At 46.7% G+C, this 22,368-nt stretch overlaps 1 protein-coding gene across 4 annotated transcripts in view; it reads right to left on the bottom strand.

Moving 5' to 3' along the window:
* Positions 1-22,368, bottom strand: part of ASAP1 (ArfGAP with SH3 domain, ankyrin repeat and PH domain 1) — a 265,358-nt gene that overhangs the window by 74,035 nt on the left and 168,955 nt on the right. For all 4 annotated transcript variants that reach the window (XM_016119801.2, XM_016119799.2, XM_016119800.2 and 1 more), the window contains exon 5: positions 9,800-9,945. In XM_016119801.2, coding sequence (XP_015975287.2) covers positions 9,800-9,945 — 146 coding nt within the window. The remainder of the gene's footprint in view (positions 1-9,799; positions 9,946-22,368) is intronic.

The raw sequence follows: 22,368 nt of genomic DNA on the forward strand, positions 1-22,368 counted from the left end.
AGCCTGTTTCTCACTCAACTTGTCATTGTATTTAATACATTATACAAACCGGACGGCAGGTATGAAGGTAAGAATCATTAGGTAGTGAATTCAAAGGAATGAAGTTACCGCTGCTCTGTAACGCTACAGCATCGTGGGTCTCTGTTGAGAACAACCACCTTTATTAGTGGTTCTCAAAGTGTGGTCCTCAGGCTGCCCACGGCGTCAGCACCTCCTGGAAAACTTGTTAGAAATGAAAACTCAAACCTAGTTAATCAGACACTGGGTGCGGGGCCCAGTGACCTACGTTTAAACAAGCTTCCTTGGGGAGATGGGTGCAAGGTTAAGTTTGGACACCGGTGCCTTGGACTAAGGGCTGCCCAAGGCTCCTTCAGAGATGACACTTATAGTCAGAAGGTGGAAATCAGTGGCCTGTGGCCTGAGACGTGGTTGGTTACTGTAAAGAATGAACAGAGGTAAGCGTTTATCCTGCCCTGCGAGAGCTGGGTCAGACTTGAGGAGGTAGGAACCTAATTACGCCATACACGAATGGCATCGGGGACTGGCAAGGCTGGATTTCAGCAGAAAGTACGGTTCTGCTGCAAGTTTTGCAGAGAAAATGGGTAGGTGTTGGAGTATCAGAGAATATGAGACTTCCTTAACGTAAAATAATGCAATTATATTTTGTCTAATTCAATTTAAGCAAATGATGGGTTATATTCAACATCATCTCCTACATCAAGAGTGAAAAATGAAAGCACCATTTTCCTTTGCATTATATGCAGTCTATCAGATTTCATTTGAGAGTAATTATAAGAAAAGGGGGAGTAGCTAAGTTTTAGAAGACCAAAATAAATGGGAAAGAAAGCAAAAGGAGAAAATGCCCGTGGAGCGGTGCTTTGGTTTAAAAAAGACATCCCGACCCTGAGGAGTTCTCTATTGTGCTTGAAACGATTAATCAGTTAGTTCACGATCAACTTTCAGAGCCTTAATTTCATTTCCATGCATGTCATGTGTAATTTGCTATGTTTAAACTAGAACAAAACCATACTGTGATATCAAATCACATTTTCCTTGCCTTTGCTGAATATCTTTATCACACACTATATATTTTATAACAAACTTTTACTTAGGAAGCGCCTTCTCAACACAACTTAAAAATCTAATCAAATAAACAAAGATGCACAGAGGGCTTACCACGTTCCGGGAGGACACAGCCATGCCTTATAGTAGACATTCTCATCTCCATTTAACCCTAAAATAACAGACGTCTGCTGCTCCGTCGGCCTGCCCGCCCTTCTCTGTCTGCTCGGGCCCTACCTTCACTTGATCCGCATTGAGAATTTTAGAATTCAAGGAACTGATCTAAATGGCAGCTGGGATGGGCACCAGCAGTTGGTATACTTCAAGGCCATCCTTGCAGAAAAGAACCTTCTTCAATATTATGCCCACGATGCCAACTGCTGCCAGGAAACCAAGTACGTTTCCTCTACAGAAAGCGGGCAGAATCTGCTCCTATACCCATGTCCATCTTTCCTTATAAAATTAAGTAGTGCTTTAGTGTAAACTATTAAAATATTCTACAGAAGCGACCCATTAAACAGCATGTGAAAGCCAAGCTTAGCACCGAGCTGGACAGAGCGGACACAGTGAATGCTGGCCGAGTCAAGGCCACACGTTAGAAAGTCTTTCCTTCTTTTTCAAAGACTGAAGTACGGATTTCCATCTCACTTTTTAAATACCCAGTGAATAAACCAATGCTTAAAACCGTTTCACGTTTCTATTCAAGGAAAAGAGCCTCTAAAAGCCGAAGAGGATAGTTTTATAACTATCTACCAACCACTTAAGGCTCAGCTCAAGGGTCTCCCTTCTGCGAGACCCTCGTGACAACCCTGCTTTCTGGTCGAGGGACGCCTGAGGGACTGAACGAGTCTGCCTCTGGGGACCCGGCTGGGGAGACGGCGGCGCAGAGCCCCGAGCCCGGCTTTATCTGCCTTCCGAGTCGCAGCACTCTCTGCCCGCTCTCGGCACTTCCCGCTGCCCAACACGGCTGTGCGGCGAGGCGGGGGAAAGGCCCATTCACTCCTGGTGGCGCATGGAGTAAGCTACGAGTCCACTGAATCAGTGGGCTGTTTCTTCATGTTTAAACTTAAAGGTCCCCAAAGCACCAAAAGGTATAATCTAAAATAAACGGCAGAGTGTAAAGGAGCAATAAATTTAAACAATCAGAATTTACATATTGAAATGAAAATAGGAGATAAGTTCTATAAGTGTAGGCACGAAGTGGAATATAATTAAAACAAAGAAACACAATAAAGTGAAGTGGATCACCTGTCCAGCAAAACCTCTGAGCCAGCATTTCTCAAAGTGGTTCCATGGGAAGTGAATGCTTCTCATACAAGGAAAAGGTCTGTGGTCAATTGTGCTGGGCAAGGCCTTTGAATTGGACAGTTCTCTTTGTCACAGGATGTCTTTGAGCCTCTGACACACAAACGTGCACCGTCAGTCCCCAAGGGCAACGTGTAATGTTTTCCATCCAGAGCTCCTGACAAAAACAAGGCATGGGATCAGTGCCTTGTTCCCAGGCAAGAGGGAGCCGGACACACAGGGCCCGTCACGCCGCGGCACACGGCTGCACAGAGTGGACGCGGCTGAAGCGCCCACCTGGCGTGACCCAGTGGAGCCTGAAGCCCAGCCACGCTCCCCAGGAGCGGTGCCCTGGCGGGGCTGCAGGCCTGGCCCAGCAGCCTGGTTCCCGAGGGGGTGGCCTGGTCTGAGTAAGTGCAGGCGCAGACAGGTCAGGGGCAACAATCTGCAGAGGAATCCAAAATCAGCTGAAGACTGACATTTAGTCTGAGGCAGGCAGGCGAAATGGCAGAATCCAGGTAAGAGGCCGCGCCTGAGATGCAAAACGGGAAACCCAGGGAGAGAGGAAGGGGTCAAAGGCGGGAGGGGGCGAGTGAGGCTGAGTCGGGTGGAATTCTCTGAGCCAAGGAAAATGTCTGTGTTTGCTTCTCACATGTGCCTCCAGATTTGGGCCTGCAAAGGCGCTCTGGGGGCTTCTGGAACCAGCGTCCTGCAGAAGGCTGTTCCTTACCTCACAGCAGCAGCATCTGCCTCAGCCCTGCAACATCTGTGCCGCTGCTTTGTTCGCTGTTCTCTCCATCGGATGAAAAGTAAACTCTGTGCTATGTCCATAAAAGGACGTCCACACCTCTGGAGAGGCGACAGGTGTGCTGCTCGGGGGTGGAGACCCTGGCTGCGACCACCTGGCCGTGAACGCTGGCTCTGACGGTTACCCAGCGCGCGGACTCAGTTTTCTCAGCTGTTCAATAGTTACGGCTACTACCCAGGAGGGTTGATTTGAGGAGTGAAATGAGGCAATAGATATATGTTTCATATGAAATGGTTTGTCTTAAAAAAAAAAAAAAGAAAAAGAAAAAAAAACCTATTTAGCAGCAAAACCTGACCTGACCTGAATTCACTGGGTGGGAAAGCTCTGACTTGGCTTGACTTGAGGTGGAACTCTCCAGAGTCTTTATCCCACTCATGTCAATATTCACATATTTCACTGCTGAGATGGAACTGTGTTTAATTATGAGGACCTCCCTGAGAGTTCACTGAGGGTGTTGTTATACAGACAGTACACGGAGTATACACTCTATCGCCCTTCTGAGATCTGTAAAATTCTGAATTTTAAAACACGCCTTAACCCAGAGAGTTTGGGATAAGAGATTCTGGACTTGGATATATATGTGCACAATATCTCTGTGTATAAATCTATAAAACTGCTTCACATGACACACTATAATATTAGTATTAACCGTTGGAATTATTAATGATATTCATTTTCTTATTTTTTCCATATTTCTAAAATTTTTGTGCTGAACATGTATAACTTTTATAATAGAAGGTTAAAAGAAACACTTCTCCCTCTTACTACATGGATGGGTCTCATTTCATGAAGCACCCACATTCTGACCTGTCAGTGAAGCACATCGGGGTATGAGGGATGTCTGGCGGATCAAAGGCTGAGAACTTCCAATGACGGGTTACCACTTTGCAAAAACAATGAGGCTGTTTTTAAATGTACGATATCCTCCGGGGTACCCAGGGGCTCCCAATTCACTGCTGAATATACCCATGCTCTCTAGATCTTTCAGTATTTCAAAGGACAACTTGAGAAATAATCTGCTAAAAATCTAGATCCAACCTGTACAGTTTTAGTTATTCCCATGTGAGGGGGAAGAAAAGAAGAAAAAAAAAATACAACAATCCTTAATTTAGACCGTGCTACCTTGCAGCCGGAGCCTGCAAACAGAAAATGCTGGCGGCTGAGCAAGTCTCTGCTGTGCCTCAGCAGCTCTGAGGCAATAACTGCCCTTTAACCACCGCAGGAGGCTCAGGCTCTGAGGCAAGCGACAGAGCTGTCCAAGCGCTTAGGCCAGGGGAGGAGCCAGAGGCGCCGAGGGTCCTGGCCGGGCTGCAACCCTTCCGGGCACCTCCTGCCATTTTAAATGAGGTTTCATATTTGTTTTCTAAAACTGCTGCTCTTGGGGTTTAAATGGTTTTCCTCTGCCCACTGAGAATCTATTTCAATCCACCAGTGACTTCTTTCCGGTCCTGTTTTGTGGTTTGGTAACTGAATGCAGGCAATTCCAGGTTGCCTCCTGAACATCTCTGCTGAGCTCAGGGCTCACGGGCTAGGGCCACGATGGCCTGACACTGAGAATAGAGCAGCACTGTTTAGCAATGACATCACTGCTTTCCTTGAAATGGTTAAAAAAAGAAAAAAAAAGATTGAGCACAATTTTTATATTGTCTGTATAATCGAATGAATAACAAAAAACACTTAGAAACAGCTAAGACTCCTACTTTCTTTTCCCTTTTATTTTAAACAAGTAAGCTACACCGTAAAGGAAGGCTTTATCGTGAACATATTAACTACGAAAGGGCTTACAAAGCAGAAGGAACGGGAGAGATACAGGCGTAGAAACAAGAAAGAGCCTCTGCCCCAGGGAGGACAAGTGCTTTGCTAGTCGGGGAGATGGCTCTGATCAGGACGGCATCTTTAACTGGAGGAAGGATGAGTTGAGATTGGTAAATCAACTAAAGAGATATTGCTACTAATTTTTTTAAGATGCTACAGTCTACCAAGCATATGCTGTGAACCAAACCTATGATACTTCGCATAAAAGCCCATGCACTTAAAACCTCGCCACAAACACAGTATAAATACCATTAGTGACTTAGGTCACGTGCACACTGCCCAGCCTTCTTTCTCACCACTACGGGGCAGCATGCCCCAGACACGCCCTGAACTAGGCGAACAGGTCGGCTTCCGGGGGAAGCAGCGGATGGCTTCACCGTCGGGGACGCGCGACCACATAAAGGGCTTTGACTAGAGGGAGGATTTCACAAGACGGAGAAAGACTGACTTAGGAAACTGAGAAAAGCGAAAAGGCAGAGGGATGACAGATCAGCGGTCTGGGGGAAAAGCCAGGAAGTGAGGGCGTGCGCTGCTGCTCTGTACTTAAATTTTTCTATAACAACCAGATTATGAGAGATTTCTCCCTTTCTCTTCCTGCTCTGATGATTTGTATGCTTATTTAACCTTTTTATTTTGAAAACAATTATGGACTCGTAAATAGTTGCACAAACAGTACAGAGAGGTCCCTCGTACCCATCAACCAGCTTCTCCCAAAACAAGTATCTTTTGTGTGCCATCCATTCATCCGTTAGTCTGTTTGTCCATCTGTCCATCCACCCACACACCCACCCACCCACCCACCCACCCACGTATCCACCCACTATTCATCATCAAAACCCAGAAATCAACATCGGTACAAGATGGTCAACTAGGCCACACACCTTACTTCAACGTCACCGATTTTCACATGCACTTGTCCTGGGCACGTCTTTGTGTAGAGTCCCACGACATTCTACCCCACGTACAGATCAGTGCAGCCACCACCACCGTCAGGACAGACACTGTCCAACGACACAGAGGACTCCGCTGGGCCGCTCCTTCATACTCACATGCCTGCCCTTCTCCAGCCCCCGGGGACCACTGACCCGTCCCCCATCTCTATAAATTTGGATGACTTAACCTTTCATCAGAAAAATACACAAACGGTAAGGTCACCATGTTAAAAATCACTCTTTTATGGGACTTTTCACTTTAAGGTGTCAAAAGTCCAAAATGACATACTGCAATAAAATAAAGAGATTTAAATTTTCCCAGTTTTAAATTCTAATATAGTCAGTATGTATATAAATAGTCCCCGTAAGCAAAAACTCTGGTGTCCTCAATCAATTTTCAAGACTGAAGATGTGCAGATTGCCTTTCGAAAACTACTGGCTAATACTCTGTCGCTCTTTTCCAGTATGCCATCAACTCGCTGATGGGGGAGATGGAAGGGAGAAGCAGGTAAAAAGGGCTCTGCAAGCTGAACGCTAACGGAGGCTGGTGACTGCTGGTGCGGGCTGCGGACCTCATGCCAGGCGGGCCGCCGCATCCACGCGGTCTGCAAAGGCGATGTCGTAACTCTGTAATTTCGGGGCGGGGGTGGGGTGGGGTGGGGTGGGCAGCACCGCATAAACAGTACACGAACCGATCTGCAGGGCAGATGGGCTCAAGCCCCAAGCCCACTACTTCCCGGGCACGTGAACTTTTGGAGATTTGGTGCACTGATCTGATATGGCTTCCTATACCTGCCATGCGTGGGGAGTTGCCATAAAGATCGAAGGAGAAGACGTAAATGGTGGTGAAAGCTTGTCTTTGTGAAGCAAATTCCACATGTCAGGTACTGTGCTTACTGCTCTACAGCCATCACCCCAGGGGGAGTCCCACCACCACCAAGAAGATACGCTGATTTCTGTTTGCAGAGAAGAAAACCCGGCATTACAGAGGCTCGATGACTTGCCTAAGGCTCCAAAGCGAGTTGGGATTCCCCATGTTTCGCCCGCCACCCCCATTTCAGCCGTTCTCATCTTCTACGCTGAGGCAGAAATTTACAAGGTAAAACAACTTTTTACATAAACCACTTTCTAGGATGCAGAGGTGAGGGGCAGTAAGAAAAGCGAGATTCTTTAAAACCTGACTTGGTGTCTTGACTCTGGTACAGACTCACCGAGTCATCGGCTACGACCAAAATCCTCTCTGGGGTCCTCGGATGTCGTCAGTTTAATAGAAGCAGCTGGTTAACAAAAACCAGCCTCAGCCCTACATGCCGTTAACGCCAACATCTGTGCAGATCTCTGGGGTTTTCACGAACATCCCACTTGGTCATCATCCCTTCTACAATCATCGAAAGTTCAGACGAACATCTGAACGGTGACTGACAGTCACCATCACTTAGCGGTTGGGATTTCTCAGGGCCGACCCTTCAGAAACTTCGAAACACACAACATACTTGCAAAACCAACTGCTGACAGGTAAAACAAATAATCCACGCTTCTCCCTGTTTCGAGTGAGTCAAAACAGAAAGCTAGTCTGGACCCTCAAATCTATCTTTTCATTTTCCTCCATAAAAATAAGTAAGGTTTTAGTATAAACTATTAAAATACCCATTATAAGCTATATCTTACTTAGAAATGTTATTTTTCAGTATTTACTATAGACCCTGGAACACAATAGTTTTTTTTGGTATTTGCTGGTTGAACTGAGGATGCAATTAGAAAGTCTAAAAAATATGAAAGTACCTTTTTTCGATCTTACTGTGTAAATTTCCGCTGTACCCAACTGCTGCTTGGCGTACTCACCAGCTTAAATAAATAATATTCGGGGGAATCGTCTGAGAAATACCAGTTCCCCTGGTGGGTGATCCAGAGCTTAAAGGGGTGACCCAGTGCTCCCCCAAACACCTCAGCCTGTGACTGTGGGTGCTGGAAGCTGACCCAGAAACCCTCCTCCCGGAAGGCTTGGCTTCCCGTAGAGCCTCTGCTCCAAGGCACAGCCCACCGACCTGCCTGGTTGGTTTGCTCTTTCCTTTCCTGGGAAAACGTAAAGGGGAAACTTGCCGACCGTCGTCAGGTCCTCTAAACTCCTGGGACTGACTTTTTATGCCTTCAAAATGGCGTTCCCTTAGCAACCAGCTATAACACGAACTGAGTCCTCTACCTGCTCCCTCTTCAAAGGAAAGATGTTTGTTTTTATATTTTTCATGAAATGAATTGGGTCTTCTTGCAATTTCTTGTAGATCTTCCTTATATTAGGACAAAGTTGCTGAATAAGAAGTCCACACATTAAGCACATTGCCGGGTTGATGAAAGTGCTCAATAAATACCAGTCTTTTTTGTAGGATGCTCAGCAAATGTATTATTAGACAAGCAAACGCAGACAATGAGTGATGCTCCGGAGGCCGCTGGCTTATGCCGACGACACACACACACACACACACACACACACGCACATGCACACGCACACACACACACGCACACGCACACGCACGCACACGCACACACTCTCCAAGGCAGGAAGTGCAGAAGTGGACTGGTTTGGGAACCTACAACTAATGACTCTTGACTTAGGCCAAACACACTTGGTCTCCAGGAAACTAATGGTTAGCGAGAGATTCACGTGAAAACGCCTACCTCGGGAAAAACAGAGCTTCCTCCCAGAGCGAGCCTTTTATCAGTCACGACCAAACAGAATTGTCGGTCTGGTTTCACTTCCTTTGTTCCCACCACAGGACCCTTTCAGCAACGCCACGAGCAAAAAGGCAGGCAGTACTCAGAGGAAGGAGAAAGGAGAGGGCCCCTTTCTGAACAGGAGAGAGTTAAATCATCTAAAGATTTACAAAACTATCATGGCTTCACCCAAGAAACCCCAAAGTAGAGGACTCTGTACACACATATACTTATCTGGTATGATAGAGAGAAAAAAAAAGAATATTCTGATTGGTCAAATATTCAGGTTAACATAGTATACAATGGAACGTCAGCGTTCAGTTTTCTAAGTATTCGTCTGTGAGCCAGCCATTTGTATCAAACCGATCTGTGACAAGGTTCTCACACGAGGCCACAGAAGCCCATCTGGTATCTGAGTAGCTGATCCAGGGTCAGGACACACTGAGTCTGAGTTCTGCATCCTCGAAGAAGGCCAAGAAGCAACGCTGAGAGGCTGAGGGCGAGGACGTGGGGACGGCGAAAGGCCTTTGGGCGCCTTCAACGTCCCGATCCCCCCCCCCTTGGGACTTGGGAGGAAAGAGGTTTGATCACATTCCTAGGGAAGTGTGACGCACAGAAGGGACCTTCCTCAGCGTGGACACAGCGTGAGGGCGGGGGACAGCGGTGGGCACAGATGGCTGGACAACACCGCCTGGCAACGGGGTCCCCCACCCCCAACCTGTGTCTGCCTCGTGGGGCCAGCACCCCCAGTGTCCCCGGTTTTCAGGCGTTCTTCTTGTCATCTGCTTCTGACACCCGATTCCTTAAATCTCAAAAGCTTTTTCTTGGTAGGGGATTAAAAGGGGTAGGGCACTGGGGGAGGTTAATCCCTCGTAATTCAGGGATCGAAATCACCTTCACACGAGTGAGGCGGAACACGTGTGTCTGACACAGAAGTCATCACCACTCTTTCAATTAACTGAAAGGCAGAAATTGCTAAAAGCTATCTAAAATAAAAACAAGGCAACGGCAGAATGTGGAAAAGCGCTCAGGGTAACCTGCCTCTGTCAGATTTACATCTACCCTGCTGTCAGCTGGGCAAACTCTAGGAATTTCACAATGGCACCTTCTCTGACTGTGATCTCATTACCTAGGATGAAAAAGCTTTTTGGCTGTAATTTTTTAAAAAGTCACTTTCGAAACGGCTTACCAGATTCTTCAGCAGTGTGGACAGCTCCTTTGTAAGAGTCGAAAACTTGACGAAAGCGGTGCCAAGATCTGGGTTGTCTCGACTTAAAAAATTACTCCCAAACTTATCAAGAACTTGTGCATAGTTTTCTTCATTTTGTACGTGATCTAAAAAAGAAGAAAGAAGAGTGTGAGCTACTACTTGCCATGACGAAGAGTTATTTTGAACATCAATTGATCAGTAGAAACTCTCAAAAGGAAGGCAAAGAGAAACAGCATCGATTATTCACTGAACGTGTCCAGAAGGTGGTTAGCAAGGTGTTCTCACTCGCTCTTTATTAAACGAGGCTCCCCTTTCTCCGTCGGAGCATGGAGCTCGCCCATATCCCAGTTAATCCAGAAACTCCCCATAGGTCGAGGGGTAAAATTATCATCACATTTTCAAGCCACTGGGAAACGACGATGATCACAAAACAAGGAGAAAATTCTCCTTAGAAAATTGACCTTGGGATGCAAAAGAGAAGTCCGTGTGTTCTAACATGTTTCTTTCTCTGCAATTAATCGTAACTTCAATATTTTCTAAGCCCCGGGTCTGGGGAACAGGAACTGTACAAATGCTTCCTCACATGCCATCTCTCGGTGCAAAGCGTGAATCGAGGTTTCACGTTTGGTTTCGCCGCCTGTGAGCTCGCTACCTTCGCTTTCTATCTGCCATGGCTACTATCCTATGGGCCACATAAGAGGTAGTAATTAAATGTCTGCGAACGAATTTCCCCACTCTCTGAGCTTTGGCTTTCTGACCTATGAAATGAGACCAATATCTATGTACCTTACATGACTGTGGTGCTGATGGCGTGATATAAAGGGTACGAAGGTCTCTCCATATGTAAATGCTTCATAAATAACCACCCCCATCTCCTTGAAACATTTTCTTCTTAAAAAAATTAAACGTGTTGGGGCGACATTGGTTAATCACGTGTTTCAGGCGCACAATTCCGTAACACGCCGTCTGCGAGCCGCACGGCATGTCGTCCCCCGTAGTCTAGTGTGCCCTCGCCACCACGAGTTTGCCCGCCTTTACCCTCCTCAGCGCCCCCACGCCCCCCGCTCTTGTGTGTGCGCGCTGTGCGTGTGCCCACGGGGCGGTGAAAACGCTGTCCACTTGGCTTCCCGCACTCATACTCGCCTCGTGTCCTCCCACTGCACGGCCGACCCGCTCCCCTCTGTCTTCGCTGGGGCTTGGTCTCCTGACCTCATCGTGTGGCTGGGCCCTGGCCTCATCTCTGGGCCTTGATTTTTCTCTGTTGATGCACCTTCTCTCGAGATCTCACCAAATCTTACAGCTTTAAATAACTTCTACCAGCCGATGGCTCCCAAACTGATATGCCCGGCTGAGACCTAAACTCGCCCCTGAAATACAGACTTCAATGTCAACGGCCTACTCAATACCTCCACAAGGAAGCCCAGTAACTACGTTCAATCTTAACATGCCAAACACAAACCCTCGATGTTCTCCCCCAACTCGGTCTTCTGCAGTCCCCTGTACCTCAGTTAATGGCAAATACGTTCTTGTAGTTGCTCCGGCTGAAGCCCGTCAAGGCATATTTGATTTTTCTTTCTCACACCCCAGATGCGATCCATTGGCAAATGCTATTGCCTCTACCTTTCAGATATATTCAAAATCTGACAATGCCTCACCATCTCCATGTCCATCAATCTTATCCAATATCAGCTCTTGCCTTGATCACTGCCAAAGCTTCCTGCGAGAGTCTCTTATCGTGGCTCTTGCTCTCCTACAGCCTGTTCTCCACACAGCACCCTGCGGGCCTACAAAACTGGGCATCAGATTTCGTGACTCCTATGGCGGACAGTGTCACTCATCACAAATATCCAGATTCCCAGTCCTTACGGGATGACAGAAAGCACTGCACATCCCCACGCCCTTGAAGGCTTCAGGCGTGGGATGTGACTTGCACTGACCGAAGACATGGGCGTGGAGCTGATGGGCACCGCTCACGCAGAAGCGTTTCCGACGCCTGTGTGTGACTCTCCTCCTCCCCCCCCCCCCCACGTCGTGTTGTACAGGGAAGCATGGATTTGTAGGGAGGCCCACGGGAGATGTATGATCTTTACTGAATGAATAAACGAACAAATCAGTATCGAACAAAATCCTATCAATCAAAATCATACCTTTCGAGGCTTAATTCCAATACCTTTTTCTCGATAAAGTCTTCTCTCGCTAAAGCCTTGCCCGTAATTCTGGGTACCTCCTCTCCCAGATCTCCTAGCACACCGCGTCGAGTCTGTGCGCGCACAGATCTCTCCCGGCCAGCAGCCCGTGCCATGCAGAGCGTCCCCCTGGCTCGCCGCCGTGTCCCCTCCCGTCCACCGCCACTGCGTGTTTACCACCGAGCGAGGCCGACGAAACTAGGGCTCGGGAAACGTCTCTCGACTTGGGTTCGATTTCCTTCCCTTCTTAAACTTCCCAGGTTGTTCGATAATTGAGGTGATTTCTTAAAGTATTTCACTCTCAAACGCCGTCGATGACTGCATGCGAGCAATCGGCACTCGCGAAGCAGAGCGTGTCTGGATTGCGGAAGGGGGTCTCGACACGAGGAAGGACGCGAGCGTCCCAGCAGTCCAGCAGCAGGAAGTGAGGACCCGGCAGCCTTCTAATCATCACGGCATTAAAAATTCATGCTGCCTACAGCGGATGTCAGCATTTCGGGCTGAGATATTAAAAAAGATAAGATGCAGCTCTGGTTACTGCCCAAGTCCACTGAGAGAAGTGGCTCAGAAAAAGACAAAAGAAAGGCCTCATCAGCTCGACAGACAGGATGCATGGGTCTGATCGCCCCTCAGACCTGCAGCGACCCCCGACACCCTCCGTCTGAGGCCGGAGAGCCTCGCCCCACACTGAGAGTCCCACCCCGCCTGACACCGCCTTCTGCTTTTGGAGGCCAGCAAAAAACGAATTCAGCTGCCTGTCTATTCCAACTGCTTTTGAGAGAAGTGTCTCAGTGGTAAATAAAACCATAGGTATCAGGCTTTTGATTTGTTTGCTTGAAATGATAAAACAGTTCAAATGACGGATATAAAAATCTTTAGATGAACAGAGTACCAATGTACCCACCAACCAGTTAGGAAAGAATTACAGAATGCTGCTTCTCTCCTACCCTGCCCCTGTACCCAAGCCTAACCTCTTCCTCCCCTCTCCAGACACGGCCATTCTCCTGAACTTGGATTTTCATGCAGGTGTTAGAATTACAAGCAGCTCTCAGTCTACCAGGAATGATGATGGACTCGTCAAAGATGGTCTTGCCTAAGACAGAGACTGGCCACAGGCAGGGAGCATTGGCTTTCTTTTTGAACCTTCTCTGACCTAAACGCTTTTCATGGTATCATATTTAACCTTCACCAGAACTGTGCAAGGGAAGAATTACGCTTATTGGGCGGAGGAAATGTAAAATGCGATGCGAGGGGGGCAGAAGGCGAGACTGGATAAAGCTAAGTACAGGCGAGGTCACGGAGTCTGCAGGTTTTGCGAATTCCACCACTGAATGACGACATAGTCAATACAGAGGTAAACGTGCGTCTGTGTGCAGGGATTAACCACATGGACGTCTGCATGTACGTGAAATTTCCCGGCGTGACACATATTTTAAAATATAACAGCGAATTCTGTCAACTATGGCTTGGAATAATACTAAAAATCCTATTAAGAGTGGAAATGATGGGAATTAAATGTAAGGTCCTTATAATAGTGTCTGGCTTGTGCCCCATAAAATATCAGCCATTATAACCGCTACACCCACGATTAGTTATACTGTAGAGAACTATTTACATCAAACGGCAAGGCAACATGTCTCACGTTTCAAGAATGTTTTACATACTGCGTTATAAATCTAACTGACAATTCACTGGAAAGATTATATAAACACATACATCTCTTTGAACAAAAATTAAGGGTTTATGAAGCAGGTTTTCAAAGGTACAGAGAGGGCAGGAATTCTTGATTCCGGTGGAAGAGCGAGCGAGGGCAGAGGGCAGTATTACGGAGTACAGTAAGCAATCTGCATGAATGCAGATTCAGGGGTTTCGAGAAGAGGAGAGTAAAGGGCTTTGTGGGAGGTGTAGGGGCACTGTCACAGGTCTGGATGTGGCTGAAGGAGAGGGACTCACGAGGCGGGAAATGGCCTGACCGGTCCAGGACATTGCAAAGGGCAGGGTAACGCTGTTTTAAGATCTCTGTCACATCTAAGTGCTAGAAGACTCTTGGGAGGATGGTAAAGTGGGGACTGGGGAAAAATAGGGAAAAAGAGAAATCTAATCCATTCATTACAGGACACATGCTTTTTGAATATTTGCAGGGAATTTCTGGCATTCATGGGATTTCTGCAGAATGTAAGATAATTCTAAGAACTGGGTAACTCCTTTCAGTTCTTGAAAAAGAACCAAAATAATACAGTTTTACCCACGGAACCAGAAAGGGCCGCTTCATCAGGATTTCAACTCTGGAGAGATGACCGATACACACTAATCACTTAATACACACAGCCTGAAAGGCCCGTTGTGTGCATTCTGCCACTTAACCCCACAGCAGCACCTAAGGAGCGATTTGCTCTCCCAGTAATGATAGCGGTAACGGCTAGTTTGCTGAGTATCAGTATGTGCGCGCGACTGCACTTAGCATTTACATACACGACTTCGCTCGCTCTCATTAACAAGCCTGCGAGTTTATCATCTTTGCTGTGCAGACACGAGACACGCCCAAGGTCACGCGGCTCACCAACAGGGGAACTTAAACTCAGGTCTTTTTGCCCTCAGAGCCGGGGACTTCTCCGCATATCTTACAGCGGGACAGACCTAGGTTCCAATGCCAGGCCTATCACCTACCAGGTCAAGTGATTTATTTACTTTTTTGCTTTTACTCAACAAAACTGCAGTTTTGTCGAGTAGTTTCACCTTCTCAACCTCGTCACCCCCTGCTGCGAGCTGGATACACTCATGGTGTTTACCTCAAGGGGTGCCGGGAACGTTAAGTAAGGTACTACAGGGCACACCCCAAGCTCGATAAGCATTTATGATGACAAGGACGACGACGGTGACGACAACACTGGGCTGCCCATCCTGGGCTACTGCAGGGGAGTCGCCAGAGTTGGCCAGGTGGCCGAGGCTCCCAACAATCCCCTGAGGTCAATGACAGCACTGGCTGGCAATGACAAGTGCCTCAGGAATACAGTAAAGTTCAACATTCTTTAGAAATACCTTGTGGATCCCTCCAGCGAGGCCCTCCTCGGAATTTCCAGGACCCTGGCACTGTGAGACAGGCCTTTCTCTGACGGGTGCTGGCCTGACTGTCACCCTGTATCAGACCGTATCACGTTGGGAAGCTTTCACAAAAACCTCCTGTCGGGCGGCCAACCCCGCCTCTGATTCTCCGTCATCGTGGATGCCATTTAGTGAGCACTGACTGTGTAGCGGGACCCATCACAGTGAACATCCTAAAACTCCTTCAAGGCAGTTGTTTTATAGACAAGAAAGTAAAACTCAGTGGTGAGTCCAGATTAGAACCCAGCCTTCATTCATTCTAAATCCCACCTTCCTCCACTGACAGTTTAGGAGAAGGTCGCCATGGAGACCAGAATCTACTACACGAAGGGGTTCATGACAAACGCCCAGGAAAAATGGGAAATGAAAAAGACTTCCTGTCCTATAATAATGGAAATGCAACAATAATTAAAATAATGATAATAATTACTAACTGTAAAACATGTTTGATTACTCAATGAGCTAGGCACTATGCTCAGTATTTTTCTCGTACTAGCTCAGTGAATGCTCATGATCATTAAGCCCTTTTTACAGACACAGAAACTGGTTCGGGGAGGTGAAACGGGTTGCCTAAGGTCACACAGCTAGTAAGTGGAGGTGACAGGCACTGACGGCGGAGCCTGCGCTCTTGGGCAAGAGCTTGGTCAAGTGTTAGAACCCCTGCAAGTCCTCTAATGAGCCCGATGTCAAGCGACTAAGGACCTGAAAAGCTCGGTCACAGCGAGCCTCTATCACGTGACCCTGGCCAGGTGACTAAGGCTGTCAGGGGCCGAGATTTCATCACAGAGCAGGGCTAATAATACCTACCCGGCCTAGTCCCAGAGGCGGAGATGTCAGGACTAACACAAAAGCCCTTTCGGAAACACCAGCAAGCGAGACAGAGACTGAGATCAAACCACAAAGGGCTGTTTCCATTTAATGAGTCCAGGCCTTGCAGGCATGCGTAATAAGCCTTCCTAAAGAGCAGCCCAGCTGACCAAGCACAACCGAACGTGCCCTGGGGCATCGCATGGTGGAGGGACCCAGGCCTCAGTGGCGCAGACCCGGGTTTGAGTCTCCCTCTGGTCCTGACTGGCCGCACATGACCTTGGAAGAGGGACTGAACTTTTCTAGGCCTCAATTTCCTACGTGAAACGTGGGAGGCAAGCTCTGTAAAGTACATGGCAAACCTCTAAAAATATCTTTACTTTTATTACTTTCATTCACCTGAGACTGAGGGCTGAAATTGTATCGTTAACGGACATTCGGGTACAACCTAAATATCGCGGTATCTTTTGGAGGGTTCCAGGATACATCAGACAACTGTGGATCCAACCCTGGGTCATCCATTTACCAGCCGTGGGTCCAGGGCAATTTACATATGATCTCTGACACTGCCTGCTTAGCTGCAATAATACCTACTTCTCGATTATGTGAACTGGCTGAGAAAAGCCTATAAGGTGCCTCATCTAGTTTCTGGCCTAAAGTGGGTGTTTACGATACGCAAGGTCTCATCCCTTACTCCAAAGGGAGTCTCACTTCTTTTCCAGGGTCTTTATCCATGTTATAATCTGGGCCAAGGGTCCAGAGAGACTTGTGTTTAACATTTCACCTTCCTGCGCTGAGACAAACCCTCTGGAGCATGACCTGGATACAGGCGTTATTACAGCAGTCCCCCGACCCAGACAACGTTCTCCATCCGCCAAGCTCCCCCACGGTTCCAGGCCTTAGCCTGACTCTGTCAAGGTCAAATGTAAGTGTAACCTCCCAGGTGAGCGTGTGGCTCACCAGCCTTTTGCAACGCCCAGGTTTTGTCTACTCTGTTGTTGTACACCCGGGTCCCAGCATTGGGCAGGGCGCACAGTTAGTGCTCAGTAAAATGCTCACTATGTGTAGTGAAGTCTCCTGGAACAAGATTTTCCCTTCCTTCAAAAATACATAGTATTGGCCCCGTGCCAGGCTTGTACAACACAATGAGCCACAACTGCAATGGAAAGCCATGGAACACGAGCTATAAATTACGGCGCTGGGATGGGGGGAAGTGAGCAATTCTTTTATACTATCCTACACACGTTTTGTAGCGCTAATTGCAGGTTCTAGCATGCTGTTATTTTATCTCTGAAAAGAAATATTCGCAAAAGCAGAATCGTTGAGGGATGGGGTGTACATTTCGAGTTTTTATTAATATTACTATTGCCACGACCCTTCCCAAAGGGGCTGTCCGTAGCAATTCGCATCCCCAACAGCCGTGCAAATATGGAAGGGTCCCGTTCTCTATGACCTCGCCGGCACGTGGCAGCTGCTTTTCGGTCCCTGCCTTAGCTCCAGGAAGCCCGAGCATCTTGTCGTGTTTCGCTGCCCGTTCGCATTTCCTTCCTGCCTGTGCACATACTCAGCCCAGTTTTCCGTTGCTTGTCTTCTCATATCGGTTTGTAAGAAAACGGTCTTACATAAGAGGTAGCAGGATTTTGTAATCCGTGTGGCAAATATTTCCCCCCTTTTGTCTTTTAACTTTGTTTATGGGGTCCTTTGCCAAACAGAACTTTTCAAATTTCAAGTGGCTAAATATATCAATCTTTGCCCAGACTTCTGGGTTTCCTGCCTTGCTTATGTTCCTAAACCTTCTAAAGTTTAGGATTAAAAAAAACATATTAAAATTTTCAATCCAATGCAATGTACTTGTTTATATAACACATTATATAAACATTTAAAGAACATTCTTAAACTTTCTAATATTTAGTTCAATTTTCTTTTTAATATTGAAATACTTAACCCATCAGCAGTGTATGGCAGGAGGGAGAGTTCTAGCTCGATTTTCCTTCTTCTCTGTGAAAATGTATTGCTTATTGAACATGGCCTGCTATAGGCACCTGTCTAACATCTGATAAATGGACGCACGGCGAAACGTGGGTGGGGCAGGCTAGGTTTCACAGGATGCGATAACTGAGCAGCGACTTGAAGAATGAACGGCAGGTTAGCAAGAAAACCCGGGGTACGGTACAGTCTAGGTAAGAGGTAACGGCAACCATGAAGGCCCCAGAAAGGCCTCGGGGGTAAAGAAGCTGGTGTCTCAGAGCTCACTGTCTTTGACCTAGAACTAGGTAGGTTCGGGTTATAAAGGCACTGCCATCCATTCCTGGTCAGAGTGGAGCCAGATCCTTCCCCACACGGATTCGTAAAACTAGCGACACCCATCCTGTGACCCTAAAGACATTCTGTTCTAACTTCACAGACACCACGTTACTGCGGGATGGGGGCTGGATTTAGATCCAAACTCTGTATTTTCTTAGATACAGAGTTCACTCGATTAGATATGACATTTACTGGATGATGAGCAGGTTGCTTCAGCTCCCTGGGCCTCCGTTTCTGTTCCCGTCACCACCCACTGCATAGGTGGACAGCTACGATTAAAGGCTGATGCCCTTGGAGGCAAAAAGGCTTTTTTTTTTTTTTTTTTTTTTTTAAATTGCATTGATTGGAAATGTAGGCTCTGCTGACAGGGACGGATGATCAGAAATTGCCTTTCTCCATGCCACTCTGGACGATTCATTCCTCTTATTTTTTCAAGGTCATTTTGAACTTGGATTTGTTCTTTCAAAGTCCCAGCCAAGCCTCTGCCAGGATCTGCCCTGGCCCCTAGGGTGTTATCTGGAAACTCAGCATGCAGCCTCCCATTTCCACAGCAACTGACGAATCCATTAACGAACGGAGCCCCAAGAAAAGATGCCTGCAGAGCTCCACGGAGCTGTTACTCAGCATTTAAACGGCACTTGAACATTGCCCCACTGCAGCCGAAGCACAAACACTTGCTCTTCTGGCTCCACCACGTGGGCTTTCTATGTGCCAGATCTAATACACATCACTTTGGGTTGCTGAAGGCTCTCGTGGTAGTTTCAATGCTTTGAGAGCTGGCCCCTACGAAAAGCTAGAAAGCAAGCAAACAACTCCTGGCCTGCTCCAGCCTCCCACGGTATGACTACCCATTATCCAATGGAGGTGAACTTTCTTATAAGTAGGTGTAATTTTAAAACATGGCCCCGTGTTTTATTTTTAATTCGTAAGCTTTCATCAAGCACCTCTCCTGGAGTACGAAGGTTATTTAAGTCATTAGGTTTGTGACCTTGGGTACAACCCTTAGTCCTTCTTAGCTTTAGCTTCTTGGTTATAAATTATGTGTAAAATAATTAGAATGAAACCTCACTGGGTTCTTGTCTTGGTACATTAGGTGGCCTGGAACAGGACCTGATTCGGGCAGACGCCCTCCACACGTGTTCTCCAGGCTATTTCTGATCGTCCGTCCCTGTCAGCAGAGCCTACATTTCCAATCAATGCTTACTTATTTATATAACCACTTATTTATGCATTAATATTATATGCATAGATTATGTACTAATGTACTATCTATGACAATGAGTGGTTCTACCTTCTACTTCAGGGGTTCCAAAAACCCCTAAAATTGACTGAAAAATGCTCCCTTGCAAGTTTTTTTAAAAAAATTCAGAGAAAGCCTATTGTTCTCAGATTATAAAGGGATCTGTGAGCCCCAAAATGTTAAGATCACAGAGGAAACATCGGCTGAATCTAAAGACAAAGCTTCTTGCCCTCCAGGGGTACAGGACCCAGTGAGTTTGAGGGCAACAGCACATGTGTACAAGAAGCAGGTGCTTGTGTGGGGGCTTGTCCTCTGGTTCCGGTCCTGGGATGTGTCTTCATTTGCTGGATCTGCAAACTCCCCCTTGGGGTCGGAGAATGCACTTCAGGCTGCAAAAGAATCTTTATTTCCCTTCAGAATCACTACTTCAGCAACAGGCCAGGTCAGAACCATCATCTCTGTTTCACAGATGAGAAAACCGCGGTCCTGAGAAATGAAGGGCCTTGCTAAGAAATACTGAGCTACTTCCAGGCCAGAGCAGAGCTCACATTCCACTCTCCTGCCTGGGAGCCACTGGCCTTTCTGCAGATGCCCTCCAATTCCTCGCTGTGCAGGCAGCACAGGACACCCCCAAACACAACAGCAACAGGGGTCTCTCCACCTCAGAACCTCTGAAGAAGGCATCAACCTGAACACGGACAAATACCAGAATAAGGGTGGCTGAGTACATAAATGTGCCAAGTGTCACCTAAGCCAGCCATGTGTAATTCAGAATACATACGACAAAGAAGAGTTTAAAAGAAACATGGCTGGTTAGTATTTTCTTCTTTTAGCTTGTCTGAATTTTCTACAGCAAATGTGCTAATCTACATTATATGTTCACAATGAGGAAAAAAAAAAAAAAGCAAAGAAACAACAGAATGCCATTTAGAAAAACCAGCCCCAGGGGTTTGAGAGTGAAAGCCCCCTGCAATTCTCTATCAATAAAAAACATGTGTTTGATCAATTATCGGAGGCATGGAAGATCTGAGAATATTTTCCTGGTTGTTTGGAACCGCAAGTGACAAACTGGCTGTGCAAAGTCATCCTCCGTCAGCCCCTAATCTTTCTGTCTTACAGCATTGATAATTCATGAAAAACACTCCAGAATCAATAGCAACCTGCTTGATTTCCATACCCAAACAGGGCATCAGAAAATCAATAAGTAGTTATCTTTCTGGCTAATGACTCAGCTGCAGAGCCCCTCCTGGCTTAGGAACAGACACTTTAAAATTCCTGTCTGTGTCTGAACTTGGAAATGGAATTCAACACACACATCACTGCTTTCCAGAGGCTACCCCGGAGCAGGGCTGCCTGAAGATGGGGTCTCACGTGAAGATCTGTGATGAATTTGTTTCACACGTGACAGTACTCCACGTGGTCAGGACAGTGTGTGCGAAAGAGCTGGGATTTAAGCAGACCGGGGGAGAACGCTACACACAGAAATAAAACCTGAGCCCTTGCATTCCTCCCGACTCTGCTACAACTTAAGTGCAGGACCTGTTCTTTCCTCACCTGCTCACACCTAGACCAAGGTGAGCTCATTCCTAGCCCAAAGGGGAGTGCCATAAAGGCTACGTGTGTATGTGTGTGTATGCGAAATTTCAGGGCTCCTAGAGGAATGCCAATATTTTGCAATTACTCCAAATGAGTTATATTTGTAGTGTACTTTATAGGCCATGCCAGGATTTTCATGGGTTGTTTTGACTCCACAGGTACTCCCCGTACGTGCAGACTTTAAAACCTAAGCTCAAAGTGTGACTGGAAAGTAAATACATTGACTTACAATGAACTGTAAGTTTAAGAATGCAGAACTCACTGCTTATCCTATTCATTCTGTTAACCACTCGCCTCTCCAGCACTGAATATATAGTTCTGACTGAATAAATGAAACGCCAGTTTTCTGTATTCAGGTATCCGCGATCCACTCACCTCTTAAGTCACTTTCATATACTGTCATCTAAATCCAATTACTCTAAAGTAGTAACCTCCCTGTGAGCCGAGAGTGTTTGGTCAATCCCTTATACCTACATGCTCGATAAGGGCTTAATAAATGAATTACTCATATGTAGCTTTTATAATTAAAAGTCTCTGGTTGATAAGCTGACAGAATAACTTGTACCAGACTAATATTCCTATCAATAACAATTATAAATGATGGAGTATGTGTACACACACGTGCGCACACACACACACACACACACACACACGCACGCACTGTTTGAAGTCACTTGAGAGCAATCAGAAGTAGGCAGAAACAGGATGGGATGTTACCCTTCAAGGAAGGGAACTACATCAGGGAAGACCACATTTAATTGGCTTTTCACCTAAGGTCAAACCTCAGTCCAAAAAAAATAGAACTCAAGCAGAAAGTTGCATTGTACTAAGCTAAGGTGTCGGAGGTCAGTGGTCAGTGTTTGGGATAGCTTTGGCAGCTAGAAATTGAGGGGGGAAATTCTAGGAAGGAAGAAGTCATAAAAAGAGGAGCCTTCAAATCTGTATATCCTCTCCCTTCAAATCCTTGGCTGACCCTGAACTGCATACACATTAATGATACTTCAAGGAGCCCAGCAGAAAACAACATCTAAGAGTTAAGCAGACTTCAGCAACTTCCCAGTGCTAAAGAAAAAGTCTGGAATTCAAGTCCTGCAGGGCTTGGTAAACAGTCTGTGCTGAAAGCCCAGAAGGGTCATGCCTTAGGAGTATGTAGTTTGTTGCAGGACTAAACGCTATATCCTAGGAATACAAACAAAACTGAAATAAACTTACTCTAAGAAAGCCTTCCACAGGATCAAGGTGATGGTGATCACCAGCAATTTAGCTGTGTCCTTGGATAAAACACAACACACTTCACAGAAGATAACAGAATC

Source organism: Rousettus aegyptiacus, unplaced genomic scaffold (genome assembly GCF_014176215.1).
Source record: "Rousettus aegyptiacus isolate mRouAeg1 unplaced genomic scaffold, mRouAeg1.p scaffold_m13_p_15, whole genome shotgun sequence".
NCBI lineage: Eukaryota > Metazoa > Chordata > Mammalia > Chiroptera > Pteropodidae > Rousettus > Rousettus aegyptiacus.